The sequence below is a fragment of the Mus pahari genome, chromosome X, assembly GCF_900095145.1.
Source record: "Mus pahari chromosome X, PAHARI_EIJ_v1.1, whole genome shotgun sequence".
NCBI lineage: Eukaryota > Metazoa > Chordata > Mammalia > Rodentia > Muridae > Mus > Mus pahari.
Genome location: NC_034613.1, coordinates 62,609,730 through 62,628,110, shown reverse-complemented (window position 1 = coordinate 62,628,110; position 18,381 = coordinate 62,609,730). Strand labels below are relative to the sequence as shown.

The following is an 18,381-nucleotide window of genomic DNA, read 5'->3' as shown; positions in this document are numbered from 1 at the left end:
CTCCAAACTTTGCTGAGTCCAGGGACTAGAGAGAAGATAGGAGACTTGGTCTATCTCCAAGGTCTGTAAGCTGTACCAGGTAGAATGCCAGGGACCCCAGAACCACATCCAACAGCCCAATGGGTCTCCTCCAGAAAGTAGTGAAGACTCCAGAAACATCCCTTTCTCTTCTCCCTGCTCCCATGAGTAACTGCATTTGCTTTTGTAATGCTTAATGAACATTTATCTGCTAGAAAATTTAGTTGTAACAGTTCTTTTTGCAAAAGAATCATTCTTAAATAATTAAAAACACTCCCCCCCCCAAAAAAAAAAAATAAGTCCAGAACCTTGTTCTTCCAAAGCAGAGAGCATTATAATCAGGGCCAAAATCTGTCCCACATCTCTACTCCCATCTCCTCATGATTGCTGCTTCTGAGGCCAGAATACAGCAAAGATACTTGTAGGCCCTTTGGGTGACTAGGCTACCCTTGGAGCTCTTAAAAGATGAGATGGGGAAGCCTCTGAGACCCTATCCTAGGGCCTTGCTCTAGGGAGTAATCAGTATTAGTAGAGTGTCACAACATTATTCCCCAGCCGGCATGAGATGGGGGCAGAAGAGGCCAAAGGGTTGTCTCCACTGCTACTTACTTGGCCACTGACAGGTAGGTGACCATGTATGTCCATATGCATGTTTTATGGCTGATGTGAAGTTAGCTTCACCTGGTGACCTCTAACCCTGCCTGGATGGAGCAGGCCACCTGGTTCAATGTTTCTGGGCAGCTGGACAATGGAGTGCAAAAGGCTTACAGAACTTGAAGCCTTTTCCTTTGCTAGCACGGCCTCCTTTTCCATTTGATTTGTCACTGCTTCAATCAATAACAGCCGCTCCAGAGTCAGTAGTTGATGAATATATGACCAAATATCACCAGGACTGTTACTCAACGTGTGCCGAGCCCTTTCCTTGTGCTGGGCTCCCTGTGTACCTGGACACTGTAATGTGTGCTGTGTTTGCTCTCCTTCCTCTTCTTTCCTTGCCCTTTCCTCGTCTTTCTGGGGTTTTTCTGTTGGGTTTGGTTTGGTTTTATTCTTCCTTTTGTGTTCCAAACATGAGGTTCTCTCTACTGTTCCTCTTTAACTGTGGTGTTGAGGCTTCTATTTGTGTAATTTTTGGTGGGTGAAAGGAACTTTGCTAAGTAAATCTCTTCTGTGTTTGAAATGAAGTCTGTATTGTAACTATGTTTAAAGTAATTGTTCCGGAATCAAATGCTTCTAGGTACATTTTCATTACAAACAAAGCATTTGAAGGGAGGGAAGTGGTGAATAAGACAAGAGGGACAATCTGAATTGATCCCTGCCCAGATCAGCCAGAAGCTACCAAAAGTTAAGCACTGGTTTTCCTCCAAGTCAAGAAACTGAAACTAGTGTGTTGCCATTTTCAAAGTCAAAGCAAAATCAGCTTTTCCACCCAGTGGATTCTTTGCTTCTCCTTCCCAGATTATTACTACTATTGTAATAATCTAGGAGTACCAGAAGGGAAAGGAGTATTAACACAGAGCTGAGCTCACTGAGTATGGAAAGGCTTGGCCTGAGTTTTCAGGAGGATGCCCCACTGTGGACATGGGGAGAAGACAGAAGATAAATTAGCCACTCCCTGCCTAAGATACCTCTTAATAGATAACCCAAGGCCATGGACATTATTGTCTACAAGGCATGCTTCAGAGATATGACCAGTCAGGACACTTCTGTCATACTCCATGTTGTCCCCTAGTACACAGTACTAATCTGATATCTCTGCTCCCGCCATGCCTGGGGGATAAAATGATAGCAGAGACTTCTTTCCTTCAATGTGATCTAATTCCCAACAAAATCTGGACATGAAATACCACCTGTTTCTATGGCAAGCATCATCAGTAAAGTGTTATTCTCATTGCAGATTGTTCCAGCCTAATGTAAGAGGAACAGACCAATGTTCCCTTGGAGCCTCATATGAGGACAGTGCTACCTGTAGTGACCAGTTGGCTATAGTAGTTTATTAGCTGGAAGAACCAGACAAGGTGCATGCCCCCCCCCAAAAAAAAAATCCATGTTGTACTCCCCTCTGCCAGCCAGAGGGGGTAAGATCTGTAGGATAGTGCAGCCAGTGACAAGCCACCCTGTGTTTGTCACCAGCTCAAAAACTCATCTAAGGTTGGGAGCAGGCAGACAAGGCAGAGAGAAAGATCCAGAACAGACATAGCTGGAGGGGTCTTGAAAAGCCCTCTGTCATATTCACCTTCAGTTTTTGTGCTTTGGGACAATTACTTTAGAAAATAAGTAGGTCGTTTTAAAAACAAAATATTGATTGCTTTTTTGTAGTGTTCAAAACAAAAGGTTCTTTGTGTATAGCCAAATGACTGAAAGCACTGATATATTTAAAAACAAAAGGCAATTTATTAAGGAAATTTGTACCATTTCAGTAAACCTGTCTGAATGTACCTGTATACGTTTCAAAAAACACACCCCACTGAACCCCTGTAACCTATTTATTATATAAAGAGTTTGCCTTATAAATTTACATAAAAATGTCCGTTTGTGTCTTTTGTTGTAAAATCAAGTGGTTTTTCATAAGGTTCTTTTACTATTTGAAAAGATGGGCAGCACGCGGTTTTATTTTATTTTTGTAAGTTTTTTAATACATGTGAAAGCAAAGAATACTCAGCATGCCTTTCTAAGTGATGCGTTTGCACCTTTTGTTGGGAAGTACTGTATCCTGTGCTGTTAGCATTCTCGATAAATCTCTCTGTGAAAGTGACTCAAGGTCTGGGCTTTCATTATAAGTCACCAGTCCCCTCCAGCTCACCTGACAGCATGGTATGTTTGATTCCGCTACCCCTGAGTCCCAGTAGCCTCTCTCAGGACAGGTGTGGGAGGGAAGGGAAGCCTATTTCATATATTGGCATCCTCCTTAGTTTGCTCTGTGTCAATATTTTTCAAGCATACTACACCAGCATTTGACAGGAAGGCCTGACACAAGTGTGCCTAGAGCATAGCTTCCCTCTCCTGACCAGTGTGGCAGGGGCAGTTGCTAGGTCCTGGTGTGCCATAGTGTTAACACTTTTCTTCCCAACTATGAGGAACTGCCCAAAGGGAATCCTTGTGTCACTGGTTTCCTGTAAGAATATGAGCCTTCTGCAGCCACCTACTCCATAGGTTGATATAGCCTGGAGGAGAGGATAATGGCATGTCACAAGTAATTGTGAGCATACCTAGAAGCTACCTTGAAGTTCTGGCCTCAAATGTTACATATTAAATGAAAGGGTTGAAGATTCAACCTATAGACATGGAGAATATACTGAGTACCAGATCTGTACCAACCACTGAGAGTCCCCAGTCCATAAAAAGGACCAAATCCCTGCCCATAGTGTTTAGCATATATACACATAATTTTGGATAATGGAGTTGGCACATCTTAATAGACCCATGAGAAACCACTGGAGGCTCAGCATATGGTTAACCTCTTGGGTTGTTTTGTTTTGTTTTTAGTCAGGGTCCAACTTCTACTCCAGGCTGGCCTGGAACTGAGTATATAGGGTGATCTGCCTCAGCCTCCTAAGTGCTGGAATTACAGATATGAGCCACCATGCCAAGCTTTGTTTTATAATAAGGTCTCACTGTGTAGCTCTGACTGGCCTGGAACTATGCATTGTAAACCAAGCTGCCCTTGAAATTTTAGTTATCTTCCTACCTCTGATTCTGGAGTTCTGGGATTACAGGTATGCACCACCACATCTAGTTTGACCTCATCTTGAAAGTGGCCACAATTACTGTGGCTTCAAAGAAGAGGCCCCAGTGGGAGCCAGCCATGAACCTTGTGTAGATCTTTCTGAAAACATACTATAAGTTCCTTAGAGGACAGGCTAGTGAGAGAGAACCCTTTGTAGTTAGGATTGATATGACAAAAAGTGTTTGTTGGGGAAACTGGTCAGGAGAAGAACGCTGCCGCTTTACAAGCATGCTTTCAGCTGGCAAAACAAGGAATGCCAAGTTGCTGCCTGTGGATCATCCCTGGGCAGTGGGAAGTGAGAAAAGTTCAGAGGTACAGAACTCCAGCAAGCTCAAGGTGTGTCCAAGAGAAGAGTTGAGTTTAGGAAGCTTTCCCCACAGCTGTTTATGTTCAGTTTTATCAGGAATGGCTTTAGCAGGGGTGTATATGCAAACTCAATTTCAGAACAGAATAAGTGCTTTTCAGGACACCTACTAAACAGGGTTTGGGTTTTTTTGTTGGTTTGTTTTTGTTTTTTGTTTTTTGTTTGTTTTTTCAGGTTTGGTCTTGGTCTTCTGAGGTATGGTTGCACTTTGTATCCCTGGCTGACCTGGAACTCACTATTTAGACCAGGCTAACCTCAAATTCACAGAGATTCACTTGCCTTTGTTTTCTGGGTACAGGAATTGAAGGGCTGTGCCACCAAGCCCAACATCTAAAGAGTTTTATCTGTTGGTGTATATAAGTTCAGGTGGGTGGACAGAGGCTAGCTATGCCATCTTCCTAACAGCTCTTTTTTGTTTGTTTGTTTTTTTCGAGACAGGTTTTCTCTGTGTAGTCCTGACTGTCCTGGAACTCACTCTGTAGACCAGGCTGGCCTCGAACTCAGAAATCCACCTGCCTCTGCCTTCCAAGTGCTGGGATTAAAGGCGTGCGCCACCATGCCCGGCTTCTAACAGCTCTTTTAAAGAGCTGGGTTTTGGTGATTTGTACTTGAGGAAGACCACCTGAGCAGTGAGCACTATCCAAGCCATACAGTTTGTGCAGGTGAGTGGCAATGGCTAATGCTAAGAGTAGCACACTCATATGAAGAGGACTTCAGAGAGCATAATGAGAAAGTAGTGTGCACAGAGATGTGTGCCATAGAGTGACCAAAAAGACCAAAGAAATCCCTGTATGGAGAACAGTAGAGGAGTAGGCAAGAGACAACCATTCATGTGGCTAAAGGTCACAACAGATGGTGTCACCAACAACTACTCTAGAAAAGGTAGGAGAAGCTGCTAGACCCTACTATCCTTATGGAGAGAAGTGCAAGCTAAGATAAAAGTGTGACAAAAAAAAGGGAAAGGGACATTTAGAGCTGAACACCATGTGTATGTTAAGAGACATAAATGTATTAGTTGGAAAGCTAATTAGGATCCTGCACAGGCAGATTCTGTGATCTAACACTTGCTGGCCCAGCTGCTGGCAGGTTCCTGGAGGCGTGGTGGGGGCATGGGGATTTAGCACACAAGCAGTAGCATGGTATAAACTCTTCCAGACCATTCACAGTGCATCCATCCTTATCACCAAATGAGTACAGTCTGCCAGAGGGCCATTTTGTGACCCACATTTGACCCTGACTGACCAACAATTTGGCTGGCTCTCCCCTGCTCCCCAACTAAAGCGAGGGTAACCTCTCTGTGACTTTCACCAGGCTTGGCATAAACTGCCTTTGTAGAACATCGTGTAAAAACATTGTGCCCTTTGTCTCTAGAACTGGAAGTCGTTCTTCATCCTGTTCAGCCCTATTCAGATGTTCCTGTAGGACCACAGCCCTCAGTTCTCCCTCTAGGGACTCCCTCCTACTTAGCAGAGCTCCTTCCCCGCGTCAAGGGCGGCGCCGGACGCCCCCGTGTGGCGGAAGGCCGCGGAGGGCAAGATGGCGGCGGGCGGAGCGCCGCCTCTTCCGCCCCGCCGGGTGTCGCACGAGGCCGGCCTAAAGGGGAAGTGAGTCAGTGTCCGCGGACCCGGCCCGCTAAGGCCCGCGCCCGCCGAGGCCCCAAGAGGCCTCGGCCCGGCGGCGGGGGCGGCGGCGGCGGCCATGGCCGGGGGGCCGGGCCCCGGGGAGCCTGTGGTTCCAGGCGCCCAGCACTTCTTGTACGAGGTGCCACCCTGGGTTATGTGCCGCTTCTACAAAGTGATGGACGCCCTGGAGCCCGCCGACTGGTGCCAGTTCGGTGGGTGATGGCAGGCCGGCGTGGGGTGGTGGACTCAGGCTTCTGGAGCTGAAGCGTGATGTTCCCCATCCCGCAGCGGCCTTGATCGTGCGCGACCAGACAGAGCTGCGGCTGTGCGAGCGCTCCGAGCAGCGCACAGCCAGTGTTCTGTGGCCCTGGATCAACCGCAACGCGCGTGTGGCTGACCTCGTTCACATCCTCACGCACCTGCAGCTGCTGCGTGCGAGGGACATCATCACAGCCTGTGAGCGAGCATAGCCCCAGGGACCCTAGGGATGGGAACCCAAGAGGGGTGACGGGTACGGAGTTTCCTGAGACAGGGGACCATATGGGAACTCCCACCCCCCCCCACCCCCTTCACATTAAGATAGAGAGCTCTGAGTCACAACCCCCTTTCCTTCCTTGTTATCCCAGGGCACCCTCCTGCCCCTGTTGTGCCCCCAAGCACCGCTGCCCCAAGACCCAGCAGCATCTCTGCAGGCTCTGAGGCCGAGGACTGGAGCCCCCGGAAATTGCAGTCCTCTGCTTCCACCTTCCTCTCCCCAGGTAAAAAGAACCCGGGTGTTGGGCTTTATATGCCTGAGGAAAAGGCCACCATGACTGCTGACATGGCTGTAGACTGCTGCTGGTCTCTGCCTCTCACTGCCATCTTTATGAAGCTTTTCCAGGCTCCCAGACCCATTCTGAGTCAGAGCTCCTCCAGGTTCCACTCCCTGTTTCCCTCCGACCACCACTACCATCTTCAGCCCCTTCCTCCACCAAGGTAGGTGTCTCTTAACCCCCAGGGAATTTTCCAGACAAAGAGGAAGAAACTTAACTTTTGGTGTACCACAGAGCCAAAATCAGCACAGCCAGGTCATCTGAGAGACAACTAGTGTTGAAGGGAGTTTTCAACCTGGACCAAAGGGAATAGACAGGGTCCTTGCCTGTTCCATGGTCTCTTCCAGCAGCCAAGCCCAGAGAGCCCAGTGTCTGGCCTCCAAAGAGCCCATCCCTCCCCATTTTGCTGGCCCTTCTGTGAGATTTCCCAAGGCACCTGCAACTTCTCTGAAGAACTCAGGATTGGAGAGGGTGGTTTTGGATGTGTATACCGAGCAGTCATGAGAAATACTACATATGCTGTGAAGAGACTGAAGGAGGTAGGTGTAACAATAGGGTACAATTAATCAGTCCTTATTTGTCTAGTTCCTCCCTCCATCAGCCCCTCACTTCTACAGTCCCCGGCCTCCAGCCTCCCCAAGCAATTCCTTCAAAGGACCCCAAGACTTCCATAGATTTAGGCCTGGAAACAACTGGCAAGCTTGGCTCATGTCGCCTACTTTCCCTACCTCTTACCCCACCATGCCTGGGGCTACAGGAGGCTGACCTAGAGTGGACTATGGTGAAACAGAGCTTCTTAACAGAGGTGGAACAGCTATCAAGGTGAGCCTTGGGGGTCCCTCCTGTCTAGGTGCACAAGGTGATCCACACCAGGGCCTCATCAGTCTTTAGGACTGCACAACACAAGATTTGGCTCCCTTGGTCCTTCAAAGCCTGGCCTGGCATGGGTGAGGGAACATCAAGTGCTGCCTACCTAGCCTGGCCTGACGAAAAATAGTAGAACCCAGAAAACTAAAGAACTCAGACTCCACTCTTTGTAACAGGTTTCGTCACCCAAATATCGTAGACTTTGCTGGCTACTGTGCAGAGAGTGGCTTCTACTGCCTTGTTTATGGCTTCTTGCCCAATGGCTCCTTGGAGGATCAGCTCCACCTTCAGGTAGTCCTTGCTGATCTGACACCTTTACTGGCATAGCCCTTTAGCCTATGTCAGGCAGGACTTGGGCTTCTGGCTCCCCCTCAAACTCAAGGTTTGGCCCAGGGTTTTCTTTCTTCCTTTTTACTTGCTTGTTTGAGACAATACCTCACTACCCAGCCTAGGCTGGCCTCAAACTGACGATTCTCCTGCCTCAGCCTGCTCTATGCTAGAATTACATTACACTCAGCTTGGCCCAAGATTTTCCACACAATTCTTTCCTCTATCCTTTCCCCACTTTTCTTCTATTGAGAGTTATTGCCTTTGCAAGCAGAGTAGCTAAAGGATTTAGTATTTTGTCCACATATAGCTCTTGAGGAATGGGGACCAGTGGAGACAGGCTGTCAGACTGAACCCAAGCTTGAACCATGCCTGAATGTCATACTCACAAGCCACCACATATACAGGATAAGAGCTTCCTTCTCAAACTGTTTTGAGAGAGGGTAGAGAGAAGGGCATCAACACTTTCTGTGCTGTTAGGTAAATCTGAGCCCATCACATTTTGTCCTGAGAAATGTTCCCTAGCTATTATCCCAGCTGTAGAGTGCTTGCCAAAACCTTTAGGATAGCTTTAGCTACCACTTGCTCATGAATTAGGTCATAGACAGTCTTACTCCTCATTCTCCAGAAAGGAATACTGAGGTTCAGAATAAAGCTTGCCCCAAACCTCACAGTGACAGGTGAGGGGAATTTGGGGGAGGGATCAAAGAACAGCTGCCCCGACCTGCCTCTGTGCTTCTGTCTTTGTCACACCAGACCCAGGCCTGCTCCCCCCTTTCCTGGCCTCAACGACTGGACATTCTTCTGGGCACAGCCCGGGCTATTCAGTTTTTACATCAGGATAGCCCCAGCCTTATCCATGGAGACATCAAGAGGTGAGGAGGGACTCAGAAGAGCTATAGAAAGTCATATGGCCAGGGAAACAGTGGCCCCTGCTCAATGAACAGCTCTGTTCTGAGTGTCCCTGTGATATTCTTCCTGCCCAGTTCTGTGAATATGGGGACAGGTGTTGCCTGGGACCTCAGAGCTGAGAGTACTTAGGGCTATGGGTACCCCTGCATGGTGCAAGTATACAAATAAAGCCATGGTGGTGAGCAGAAGCCAAACAATGTGAAGGGGCTCAGGGACTGCTGGCCCTCAGACAGCTGGGATGCAATGCAGCAACTTTCCATAAGCAGTATGCCTCTAGTCCAGTTTATCAGGACCATTTGGGTATAGGGGACTGAAAAAAAAAAGGTAGTAGGACCTGAACTGGTGCCATTCTTCCCTTTCCAAGTTCTAATGTGCTTCTGGATGAGAGACTGATGCCCAAGCTGGGAGACTTTGGCCTGGCTCGTTTCAGCCGCTTTGCAGGGGCCAAACCAAGCCAGAGCAGTACTGTGGCCAGGACTTGCACAGTTCGAGGTACCCTCGCCTACCTGCCTGAGGAGTACATCAAGACAGGCCGACTGGCTGTGGACACCGATACCTTCAGCTTTGGGGTGGTGAGCCACCAGCCCTTATGTTGGCTTGGGGAGGGAAAACCACCAGTAAGTAAAGTCAGGAAAGCCTAGAGAATTCTAGGCCTAGGGCAGAAGTAAACCTAGTAAAAAGCTAGCATAGCTTTGGCCTTGGGGCTCACCCTGCCTCATACACCTCCCTCTTCCCTTGCACTAAATTGTGTTCATAATTTGCATCCTTTTGCTTAAGCTTCCATCCCATAACAATGCTGCCCTTGCTGGGAGGTGATCTGTACCTGCCTGTTCTGGGACTACTTTCCCACTAGTCCTAATCCATGCCCGTGCTACAAGCCTCTTTTCTACACACAATTTCTCCCTGCTAAAGTGATGTTATCCATCCCTCTCTAGGTAATACTGGAGACCCTTGCTGGTCAGAGGGCTGTGAGGACACAAGGTACAAAGACCAAGTATCTGGTGAGCGTCCTAAGGTGGGGTACGTAGGGAGGGAGGGGCAGCTGCAACAAGTAGGTACAGCCCCAGAGGGTAGGATGATACAGATCCTTTACATTGCCCCACAATAGCCTGCTACTGCTGCTGCTGACTCATCTTTAAAAGTGGGTGAGTCCCAAGCAGTTTCTTTTACCTTGCATGGAAGAACCTATCTTTAGCCTGTACCTAGGCCTTGAGGCTAGGATGTAATCTCAGTGGTAGAACCTTATTGCATGCAAGGCCCTGGGTCCTATCCACATCAAAGGGGAAAAAGAACTTTGACAGGTTCCTGCTCTGCCTTGGACTGGGGATAGAAAGGGGGCTGATACCCCGGGGACCAAACCTGCAGTGGAATTTAGAGAAAACAGGGCTGAGTAAAGGCAGTAGGAGGTAGGCAGGCTGTTAAAGTGGCAGCTCCAAGCCATCCTGACCTATATATACCCGTACATTCCTGTCTACCTTGCTGTGCACTGAGATAGGGCTAAGGAATAAGAGACCTAAAGCTTAGCATCTGAGTATATGGTTTTGGTCCCAACATCCAAGAATCTGAGGAAGGAGGATTGCCAGGAGCTGGAGGCCAGCTGGGGCTATATAAGAAGACCCTCTATCAGAAACAACAACAACAAAATTAGTTGATTATGGTGGCACATGCACTTGGGAGGTAGAAGTGGGGGGGTGTCAGAAATTCAAAGTTACCCTCAGTAATATAGTAAGTTCAAGACCAGAGTAAGTTACATGGTTCACTGTCTCAAACATACAAAGAAGCTGGGCAGTGATGGTGCACACCTTTAATCCCAGCACTTGGGAGGCAGAGGCAGGCAGATTTCTGAGTTCGAGGCCAGCCTGGTCTACAGAGTGAGTTCCAAGACAGCCAGGGCTACACAGAGAAACCCTGTCTCGAAGAAAAAGAGAGAGAGAGAGAGAGAGAGAGAAGAGACCTGGGTTTTAGTCCCATCAACACAGTGGTCATGGATCAAATTCCTGCTCTTCATTGAGCCTCAGTTTCCCATACAGAAAACAGACTTTAACACAGGAACACTATTCCAGCAATTCCTGGCTAATGCTGGGTCATCACCTTTTACAGAGTTACATCTCCCATTGCTTCTCCAGGATGAAGCCTATTTTTGTCCACTGTTGGGCTCAGTCCGGGATTTAACCCACCCAACAAGCTGAACCAGATTCTACCCATCCCTCCTTCCTTTACTACATCCATTAGCACATCCCAGCTCAAGTACTGGTTGTTCAGACCCCACGGACCTTGCTAACAGACTAGTAGGTTTGTTGGCATCTATTTCCCTCACTGCAATGGGATGTCAGGACTGTAAAACAAGGCCCAGAGTGTTTGATTTGTGGCTGTTATCAGTAGAGCCCCAGACAGCACTAGGCATACAGTGGTGTTTAATGAACCTAGGGAAAGAAGAACAGAGGACTGAGTGGCAGTGGCCTGGAAGATTTGGTGGAACCATACTGACAGTATTTGTTCTACAGAAAGACCTGATTGAAGATGAGGCTGAAGAGGCCGGAGTGACCCTGAAAAGCACCCAGCCTACTCTGTGGGTGGGTGTAGGCACGGATGCTTGGGCTGCTCCAATTGCTGCCCAAATCTATAAGAAGCACCTGGACTCCAGACCTGGGCCCTGCCCACCCCAGTTGGGCCTGGCCCTGGCTCAACTAGCTTGCTGCTGCATGCACCGTCGGGCCAAGAAGAGGCCCCCCATGACCCAGGTAGCCCTGGGGAGGCCAGGTATCCATGGGGACATAGTGGCCAGCAAGAAAACTTGCATACTTTCCCTACTTGATAGCAATAGCTACAAAGTACATACCTGATCTCTTACAGAGGCAAAACTCCCAACATTCCTTGCTTGCCCTTTGGATCTGTTTGGGGAGGTGCTCTGTGGAACTAAGTAGTAAGGGGCTGCTGCTTTGCTGGATGAGCCTCTGATCCCAGGAACAGGTAGAAGGAAAGGGCTCTGATCGTGCCCCCTAGTGGGGGTGCTGTGCCACCCACTACCTTTGTCTTTTGTCTTACCTTCCACCTCTTCTGGTGATAGTTAAGAATAGAGTTCTTGACTTTGGTGGCCATGAATCTCAACAGTTCTTGGGATGAGACAAAGGAACAAAGGGCAATGTTTTCTCAGCTGCAGAGTGCACCAGCTTTGTGTTATCTGTCATTCCTATGGCTCTATGGAGCCTGTGGTGTTAACCTGAACATAGGCAAGTCTAGGCCAACCTGAGGCAGCAGAGTAACTGTGTGATTTGACCACAGGGTGTCAGGTCTGGGCTGCCTTGCCCAGCCAGGAACCCATGCTCTGCCCACCCTGAGAGCCTCTCTCTCCACACAGGTATACAAGAGACTAGAAGGGCTTCAGGCAGGGCCTCCCTGGGAGCTACAGGTTGCCGGCCATGGCTCCCCTTCCCCACAGGAGAACTCCTACATGTCCACCACTGGCAGTGCCCAGAGTGGGGATGAACCATGGCAGCCTCTAGTAGTGACCACAAGAGCCCCAGCCCAGGCTGCCCAGCAATTCCAGAAAAGTCCCAACCAGCCAGTGGAGAGTGATGAGAGTGTTCCCGGCCTCTCTGCTACCCTGCATTCCTGGCACTTGACTCCAGGTTCCCACCCAAGCCCAGCATCCTTCAGAGAGACTAGCTGTACCCAGGGAGGCACTACCAGAGAATCAAGTTTGAGGAGTAGCCCAGGCTTCCAGCCTACAACCATGGAAGGTAACTCAGGATATGATCTCCCTTCTTAACCCTTCTCCCCACCCCATGCCTAAAATCAAAAGTGTAGAATTCTAGGTTCTGTCTAGGCAGCCTGGGAGCCTGGTCTGTGATCTGATCCCTCCCAACCTGGGCCCCAGAATTTACTGGAGAATTCTGCCCTACAGCCAGCATCACTAGCAGTGGGGGCTGGGAAGACTCTGGAGGCTAGAGTGTCACTCAAGATTGCAGGGACAGCTAAGAAGTTACTGTCTCTGCCCAGGCTCATCCACAGGCAGCTCAGCCCTGCTATCATCAGAACCACCACAGATCATCATCAACCCAGCCCGACAGAAGATGGTACAAAAGCTGGCTCTTTATGAGGAAGGGGTCTTGGATAGCCTGCAACTGCTGTCATCAGGCTTTTTCCCAGGTACCTGTGGATAACTCTAGTTCAGCTTCCCCAGAAGAGCCTCCCACCTCTGTCATACACACATACCAACATGCATACAAAGTCATATTCTGCAGCTCCAGGGCACACAGGCATAATTCCTTATGTCAACCCTAAACAGCAGAGCATTTGTTCTGGCTGCACAATTAAGGCTTCACTCACCAAGAATATAGGACCCAGCTTTTGCTCAACATCTGTAGGGAGATGCCTGGCTCAATCCCTTACTTCCCACCAACAGCACATTCCTTCATCTGTGGGTACCAGTTTCCTCCCACATGCTTCTAGAAAATGTGAAATCCCAGCAGGAATTTTCTACTCCAGGTACTATATGAAAAGCTGCTGTTTAGAAAAAGAATACCTTAGCTGGGGATAAGAGTGTGCCTGTAAAGGTCATCCAAACTAGCAGGCTGGAGAGATTGCTCAGTGAACACGGCCATGTACTGCCTTTGCAGATGACCTGGCTTTAGTTTCCAGACTCCACATTTGGTAGTTCACAGCTACTTGTAACTCCAGTCCCAGGGGATCTGAGTCCCTCTTCTGGCCTCCACAGATACCTTTGTATATACATATGGTACATTTAAAACTCACTTAGAAACACACATATAAAAGGAAAAATCTTATTTTCAAAAAGCAAACTAAAGGTAAAAAGAAAACCTTGGCTCCAAAGACTGCCCTGCACTGGGCAGAGGTAATGCATGCCTTTAATTCCAGCACTTGGGAGGCAGAAGCAGGCAAGTTTGGGGCCAGCTTGTTCCAAGATAGCCAGGGCAACCAGACAGAAAAACCCTGTCTCAAAAAAAAAAAGGTGGGGTGGGGTGGGGAATTATCTCAGTGGTAGAGCATTTGCTTAGCAAGCAAAGGGCCCTAGGTTCCAGTCTCATTCCCACATGCTCAGCTGGGGGTGGGAGGGTGCCCTCTAAGTTCTGTGGTCATGGTTCATGTCAGGGTATTTGAAAGACAAGAAGTTGTCCCCAACTTATTCAGTGATATTTTCTCTTCCATAGGCTTGGATTTAGAACCTGAAAAGAGACAGGGACCTGAAGAAAGTGATGAATTCCAGAGCTGATTTGTTCATCCTGACAAATCCCTCAGACTCAGATGTCAAAGTTCTCATGGTTGGAAGTTCTCATGGTGTGCAAACTCCTCAGTAGCCCAAAGGCATCAGGTGTGGGGGCTCACCCTGGCAAAGGAGAGAGAGTAGTGGACCCTGCTGTTCTCAGAATGTAAGCACAGACAGGGCTAGCCAAAGAACTTGATAGAGGCTGATAAGGCAGGCAATGTCGGGCCAGCATTTGTGAGCAAGGCAAGCAGAGTACCTAAGGAATTGGGTAGTACATAACAGAAGACTGCTAGCTACACAGGCCCAGAGGACATAAGTGGGTCTGTTTGTATGGTGGGAACTGGCTCCCCTGAGAGCTAGACAATATATCTGCAGTCTATGAGTCTGTTCCTTAGAACTTCCCTAAAACCACAAGCGAAAGTAGCTATTGTGCTTGTAAATTGCAAAAAAAAAAAAAAGAGTGTCTTACAGTTCAGTCCACTAGCTAGAAGTGAGCACTCCGAGTTTCTCCCAAGAGTCTAATAAAAACCCCCTCCCCATCTTGGGTGGATATATGCAAGCCTTGCCAGATACCAGTGAGCTAGTTTCATATGACTACCTTGCCTGCCTAGGCAGGCTGTCTGTATACCCTGCAAATTGACTGGTTGCCCAAGAAAGAAGAAACTGAGAGCAAAGCTAAGTATTTGAGGAGGGAAGAATGTTACATTAAAAAAAAAAAAACAAAAACAAAAAACCAACAAGTTTTTGTGTAATTAAGTGTCTTCACAAGTAATCCAGGGTTATAGCCCAGGCTTACAATGATTCTGTGTTTGAGTCATGAGTCACACTACATGCCCCTGTGGAATTGGTGACATCCAATTTGTCCTTGAGTAATAAAAGCGTACATTTCACTGTCTGGTTAAACTTGTGGAATTTGTTGTACTAAAAGTGTTATGCTTTCCTAATGCTTTAAATCTCTAGGTTCTTAAGTGTCCACCCAAAACTCAGGCCCCTGGCGTTTGTTCTTTTCTCTTGTCAAGCCCAGACTGGGGATAGATTCCCAATGCTGCTCCCCTTGCTTTCATGTCTTGCAGATTTCATGGATATTGATGCTATTGGAAATGAAGCCTTCATGTCTGAATTATTCATCAATCATATATAGAAATTTAATTGAGTTTTGATTCTTATCTTTATTCTGTGACCTTACTTATTAGTCCCACTTGTTTTGGGGGTGATTACTCTGAGATAGTTTGTATACAATCATCCTATCTGAAAATAAAGACAATTTTACTTCATTGCCAACCTATATGCCTTTTAATTTTCTTTTCTTTTTAGAACTAACTATATAGCCCTGACTGTCCTTGATCTTGATATGTAGACCAGACTGGTCTTGAACTCCAGAGGTCTACCTGCTTCTGACAAGGCATGCTCCACCATGCCCAACTTGACTTTTTTTTTCTTCATTTATTGCATTGGCTAGGGCCTATAAGTTTTGAATACAAGTGGGAAACCCTACCCACTCTCAGGAATTTTTCTCACTTTTCTTAACAAATCTATGTTTTTCTATTAAAGAAAAAGAAAATAAACATTTTTATTTTTCTTGTAAAGGTTGAATTGAAAGAGGAGTTACAGAATATTTCAATTGATGCTACTGAGACTATTGAGATAAACATGGAATTTTTTATTGTTTTCCACCCTCTCCTCATCACTCAATCTTCCCTTCCTCTCCCACTCTCTGCTCTCCCTCTGGCTGGCAGAGTCCCACCCTATTTCCTCTTCTTGGCTGCTTAGTTTTTATTGACAAATAAGAAAATAAATGGGGAGCAATATCTACACAAACTTGAAGTGGAAACTTAAGGGTTCTTTGAAAAGTCAGTTGGATGATGTTTTTGCTGGGCAAACAGATGAACAGTTCATTAAAGTGGATACAGGTGTGAAAGGCTAAGACAGACTCATGAAGGAACGTTTCACTGAAGCAAACACAAAAGAGAGGATGTTCTGCTAAAGCAAGCACATCAAAGGACACGAGATAAAGGATTCTTTACTAATGACACACATGCATTGGTCCGCCTTTCATTGCAGAGTTGAGCTGTGTTTGTCGAGACTCCATAAAGAGAAAAAGCACCAAAAAAACTTCTGATGGTTTACTACAGTTTCTTGCCACCTCTGCTGACTAGGACTGATTGGTGCTGACACAAGATGAGCTGAAGCAATGCCCGTGGTGGACATGTGATGTTTAGAGGGTATACATAGGACTCATCAGAAAGTGACAGAGGCTGAGCTTGGCTTGCTTATAGAGCTAGCTGTGCAACGCTTGTGGCTCTTCCCTTCCCTGAGTGTCACAGGCAAGAACTTCTGGTATTCCTCCAGGTCCCTCCTGCTGAATCTAGCCAAGGCTGAGGCCTGGCTGTCTCTGCTAGGTCATGTCTCACACCCACCCCTTATCCTTTCTTCTCCACTACCTCTGGTGAGTTGTGGGCTAAAAGAGGGATTAAAACATTTAAGAATCATCATTAAAATAAGATATTGAAAAAAATTAAAGTTACACAAACATGAGATGAGAGATTCTTAGAGTAACCATTACAATGCCATGACCAGATTACAACTAGATATGGGGGCAGAGAAATGAGCATTTAATAATACCAGAATAATCTTGACACAGTGCACAATAGTATTTTGCCTACAGAATTCCATTTATTAACATCTTGGGTTTGGGGTTTTGTTTTGTTGATGCTTTTTTGTTTTGTTTTCTTTTTCCGGTGGGAGGTCTCACTATGTAGCTCTGTTTGATTTCACTACATAGCTACATAGACTAGGCTGGCCTAGAACTCACAAAGATTCACCTACCTCTGCCTCCTGCGTGCTGGGATAAAAGTGATGTGCTCCTCTCTATACAAGTGAGTGTGTGTGTGTACAACATTGGGAATGAGTTTTCCCCTTTCATATTTACATGGATCATTTTACAGCAAAGACTTTTTTTTTTTTTTTTTTTTTTTTTTTTTGGTTTTTCGAGACAGGGTTTCTCTGTATAGCCCTGGCTGTCCTGGAACTCACTTTGTAGACCANAAATCCACCTGCCTCTGCCTCCCAAGTGCTAGGATTAAAGGCATGTGCCACCACACCCGGCTACAGCAAAGACTTTTACCTGCTGAACCATCTTACCAACACCAATATTCAATTTTTGTACCCATATTTATGACATGATTGTACGGCAGTTTCCTAGTAATATCTTTTTCTAGTTTTGGTAACTGAACCTCAGAAAAATAAGTTGGAAAATACTCTGTCCTTTCATTTTGTTAAAGAATTTGGGCATACTTATTATTGTTTTTTATGCATTCCATAGGTTCAACTAGGGAAGTCATTTGGACCTAGAATGTTCTTTCATTTTTGGTTCAGTTTGGATGATCTTGTTATTGTTGTTGTTGTTGTTGTTGTTGTTTTGAGACAGGGTTTCTCTGTGTAGCCCTGGCTGTCCTAGAACTCACTATGTAGACCAGGCTGGCCTTGAACTCAGAAATCTGCCTGCCTTTTCCTCCCATGTGCTGGGATCAAAGTTATGAGCCACAACATCTAGCTAAGGTACATTTTGTTGTTGTTGTTGTTGTTGTTGTTGTTGTTTAGTTGTTGGTTGTTTGGTATTTTGGTTTGGTGGTTTTATTTATTTTGGGGTTGTGACTTTGGACCTTTCATATGCTGGGTATTAAGCCAAGGACCTCATGAACTGTACCAGAAAGTTCTTAACACCTGTCCCAGAAAGCTTAATTAAAAGTTCAGTGCCAGTGGGAGTGGTGGTGCTCACCTTTACTCCTAGCATTCAAGAGGAAGAGGCAGGTAGATCTCTATTAGTTCATATTAGTGAATTCAAGGACACCCAGATCTCCATAGTGAGTTCCAGGAAAACTGGGATACATAAGGAGACCCTTTCTAAAAAAGAAAAAAGGTAAAAAAAAAAATGTTTTAAGAAATTCAATGTCTTTAGATCTTTGGCTATTCAGGTTGTGTTTTAAGTCAGGGTTAAGTTTGTATACTTAAAGGATTTGTCCATCTTATTTAATAAAAGGAATATCAACTCATCCTTTTAGCATCTATGGGCTCTGTTGTGATAGCTGTCATTCCACTACTGGTAATGTTTTTTTTTCTTTCTGTTTTTTTTTTTCCTTTTCTGGGCATAGGCAGTTCTCCTCACCCAGTCTTCCCAGTAACTGAGACTACAGGTATACCACTGTACCTATCTTCCTTATTTTCTTAGACACCCTAAAATAAAGGCTTTTCAATTTTAATGATAATTTTAAATAACTAACTTTGGGGATTTCATTAATTTTTCTGAATTATTTGTTATTTATCTGTTTTCTATTTTCTCAATTTCTACTCCTGTTAATTTTCTTTCTTTAGCTTTTTTTTAAGTATAATTTGGTCATTTTTTCCAGTTAGTTTGAGTATAGCCTCAACAGTTTTAAAAATGCTTGTGGTTTTGAGAGTTTTACTTTTACCATTTTTTTTATTTTTTATTTTTGGTTTTTCGAGACAGG

At 46.2% G+C, this 18,381-nt stretch overlaps 1 protein-coding gene across 5 annotated transcripts; it reads left to right on the top strand.

Moving 5' to 3' along the window:
- The first annotated feature begins 5,613 nt into the window (after positions 1 to 5,613).
- Irak1 (interleukin 1 receptor associated kinase 1) lies at positions 5,614 to 15,158 on the top strand. 5 transcript variants are annotated; one of them, XM_021188098.1, is made up of 14 exons: positions 5,614 to 5,940; positions 6,017 to 6,184; positions 6,355 to 6,486; positions 6,600 to 6,703; positions 6,891 to 7,079; positions 7,298 to 7,362; positions 7,584 to 7,698; positions 8,491 to 8,609; positions 9,011 to 9,218; positions 9,582 to 9,647; positions 11,151 to 11,387; positions 12,005 to 12,386; positions 12,646 to 12,795; positions 14,947 to 15,158. In XM_021188098.1, exons 1-14 carry the CDS (start codon positions 5,805 to 5,807, stop codon positions 15,012 to 15,014), a joined length of 2,139 nt encoding a protein of 712 aa, XP_021043757.1. In that variant the 5' UTR covers positions 5,614 to 5,804; the 3' UTR covers positions 15,015 to 15,158. The 5 variants fall into 5 exon arrangements, with proteins under 5 accessions (XP_021043757.1, XP_029390218.1, XP_021043760.1 ...); XM_029534358.1 differs by having other exon boundaries at positions 13,818 to 15,158; XM_021188101.2 differs by having other exon boundaries at positions 5,762 to 5,940; positions 12,086 to 12,386; positions 13,818 to 15,158.
- The last annotated feature ends 3,223 nt before the right edge of the window (positions 15,159 to 18,381 follow it).

Bases quoted from the DNA above. Each gene is read 5' to 3' on its own strand.
- Irak1 (XM_021188098.1), top strand. From the start codon at position 5,805: ATGGCCGGGGGGCCGGGCCCCGGGGAGCCTGTGGTTCCAGGCGCCCAG. The intron at 7,080-7,297 runs GTAGGTGTAACA...CTGGGGCTACAG, and splicing joins CTGTGAAGAGACTGAAGGAG to GAGGCTGACCTAGAGTGGAC. The intron at 12,387-12,645 runs GTAACTCAGGAT...GTCTCTGCCCAG, and splicing joins CCAGCCTACAACCATGGAAG to GCTCATCCACAGGCAGCTCA.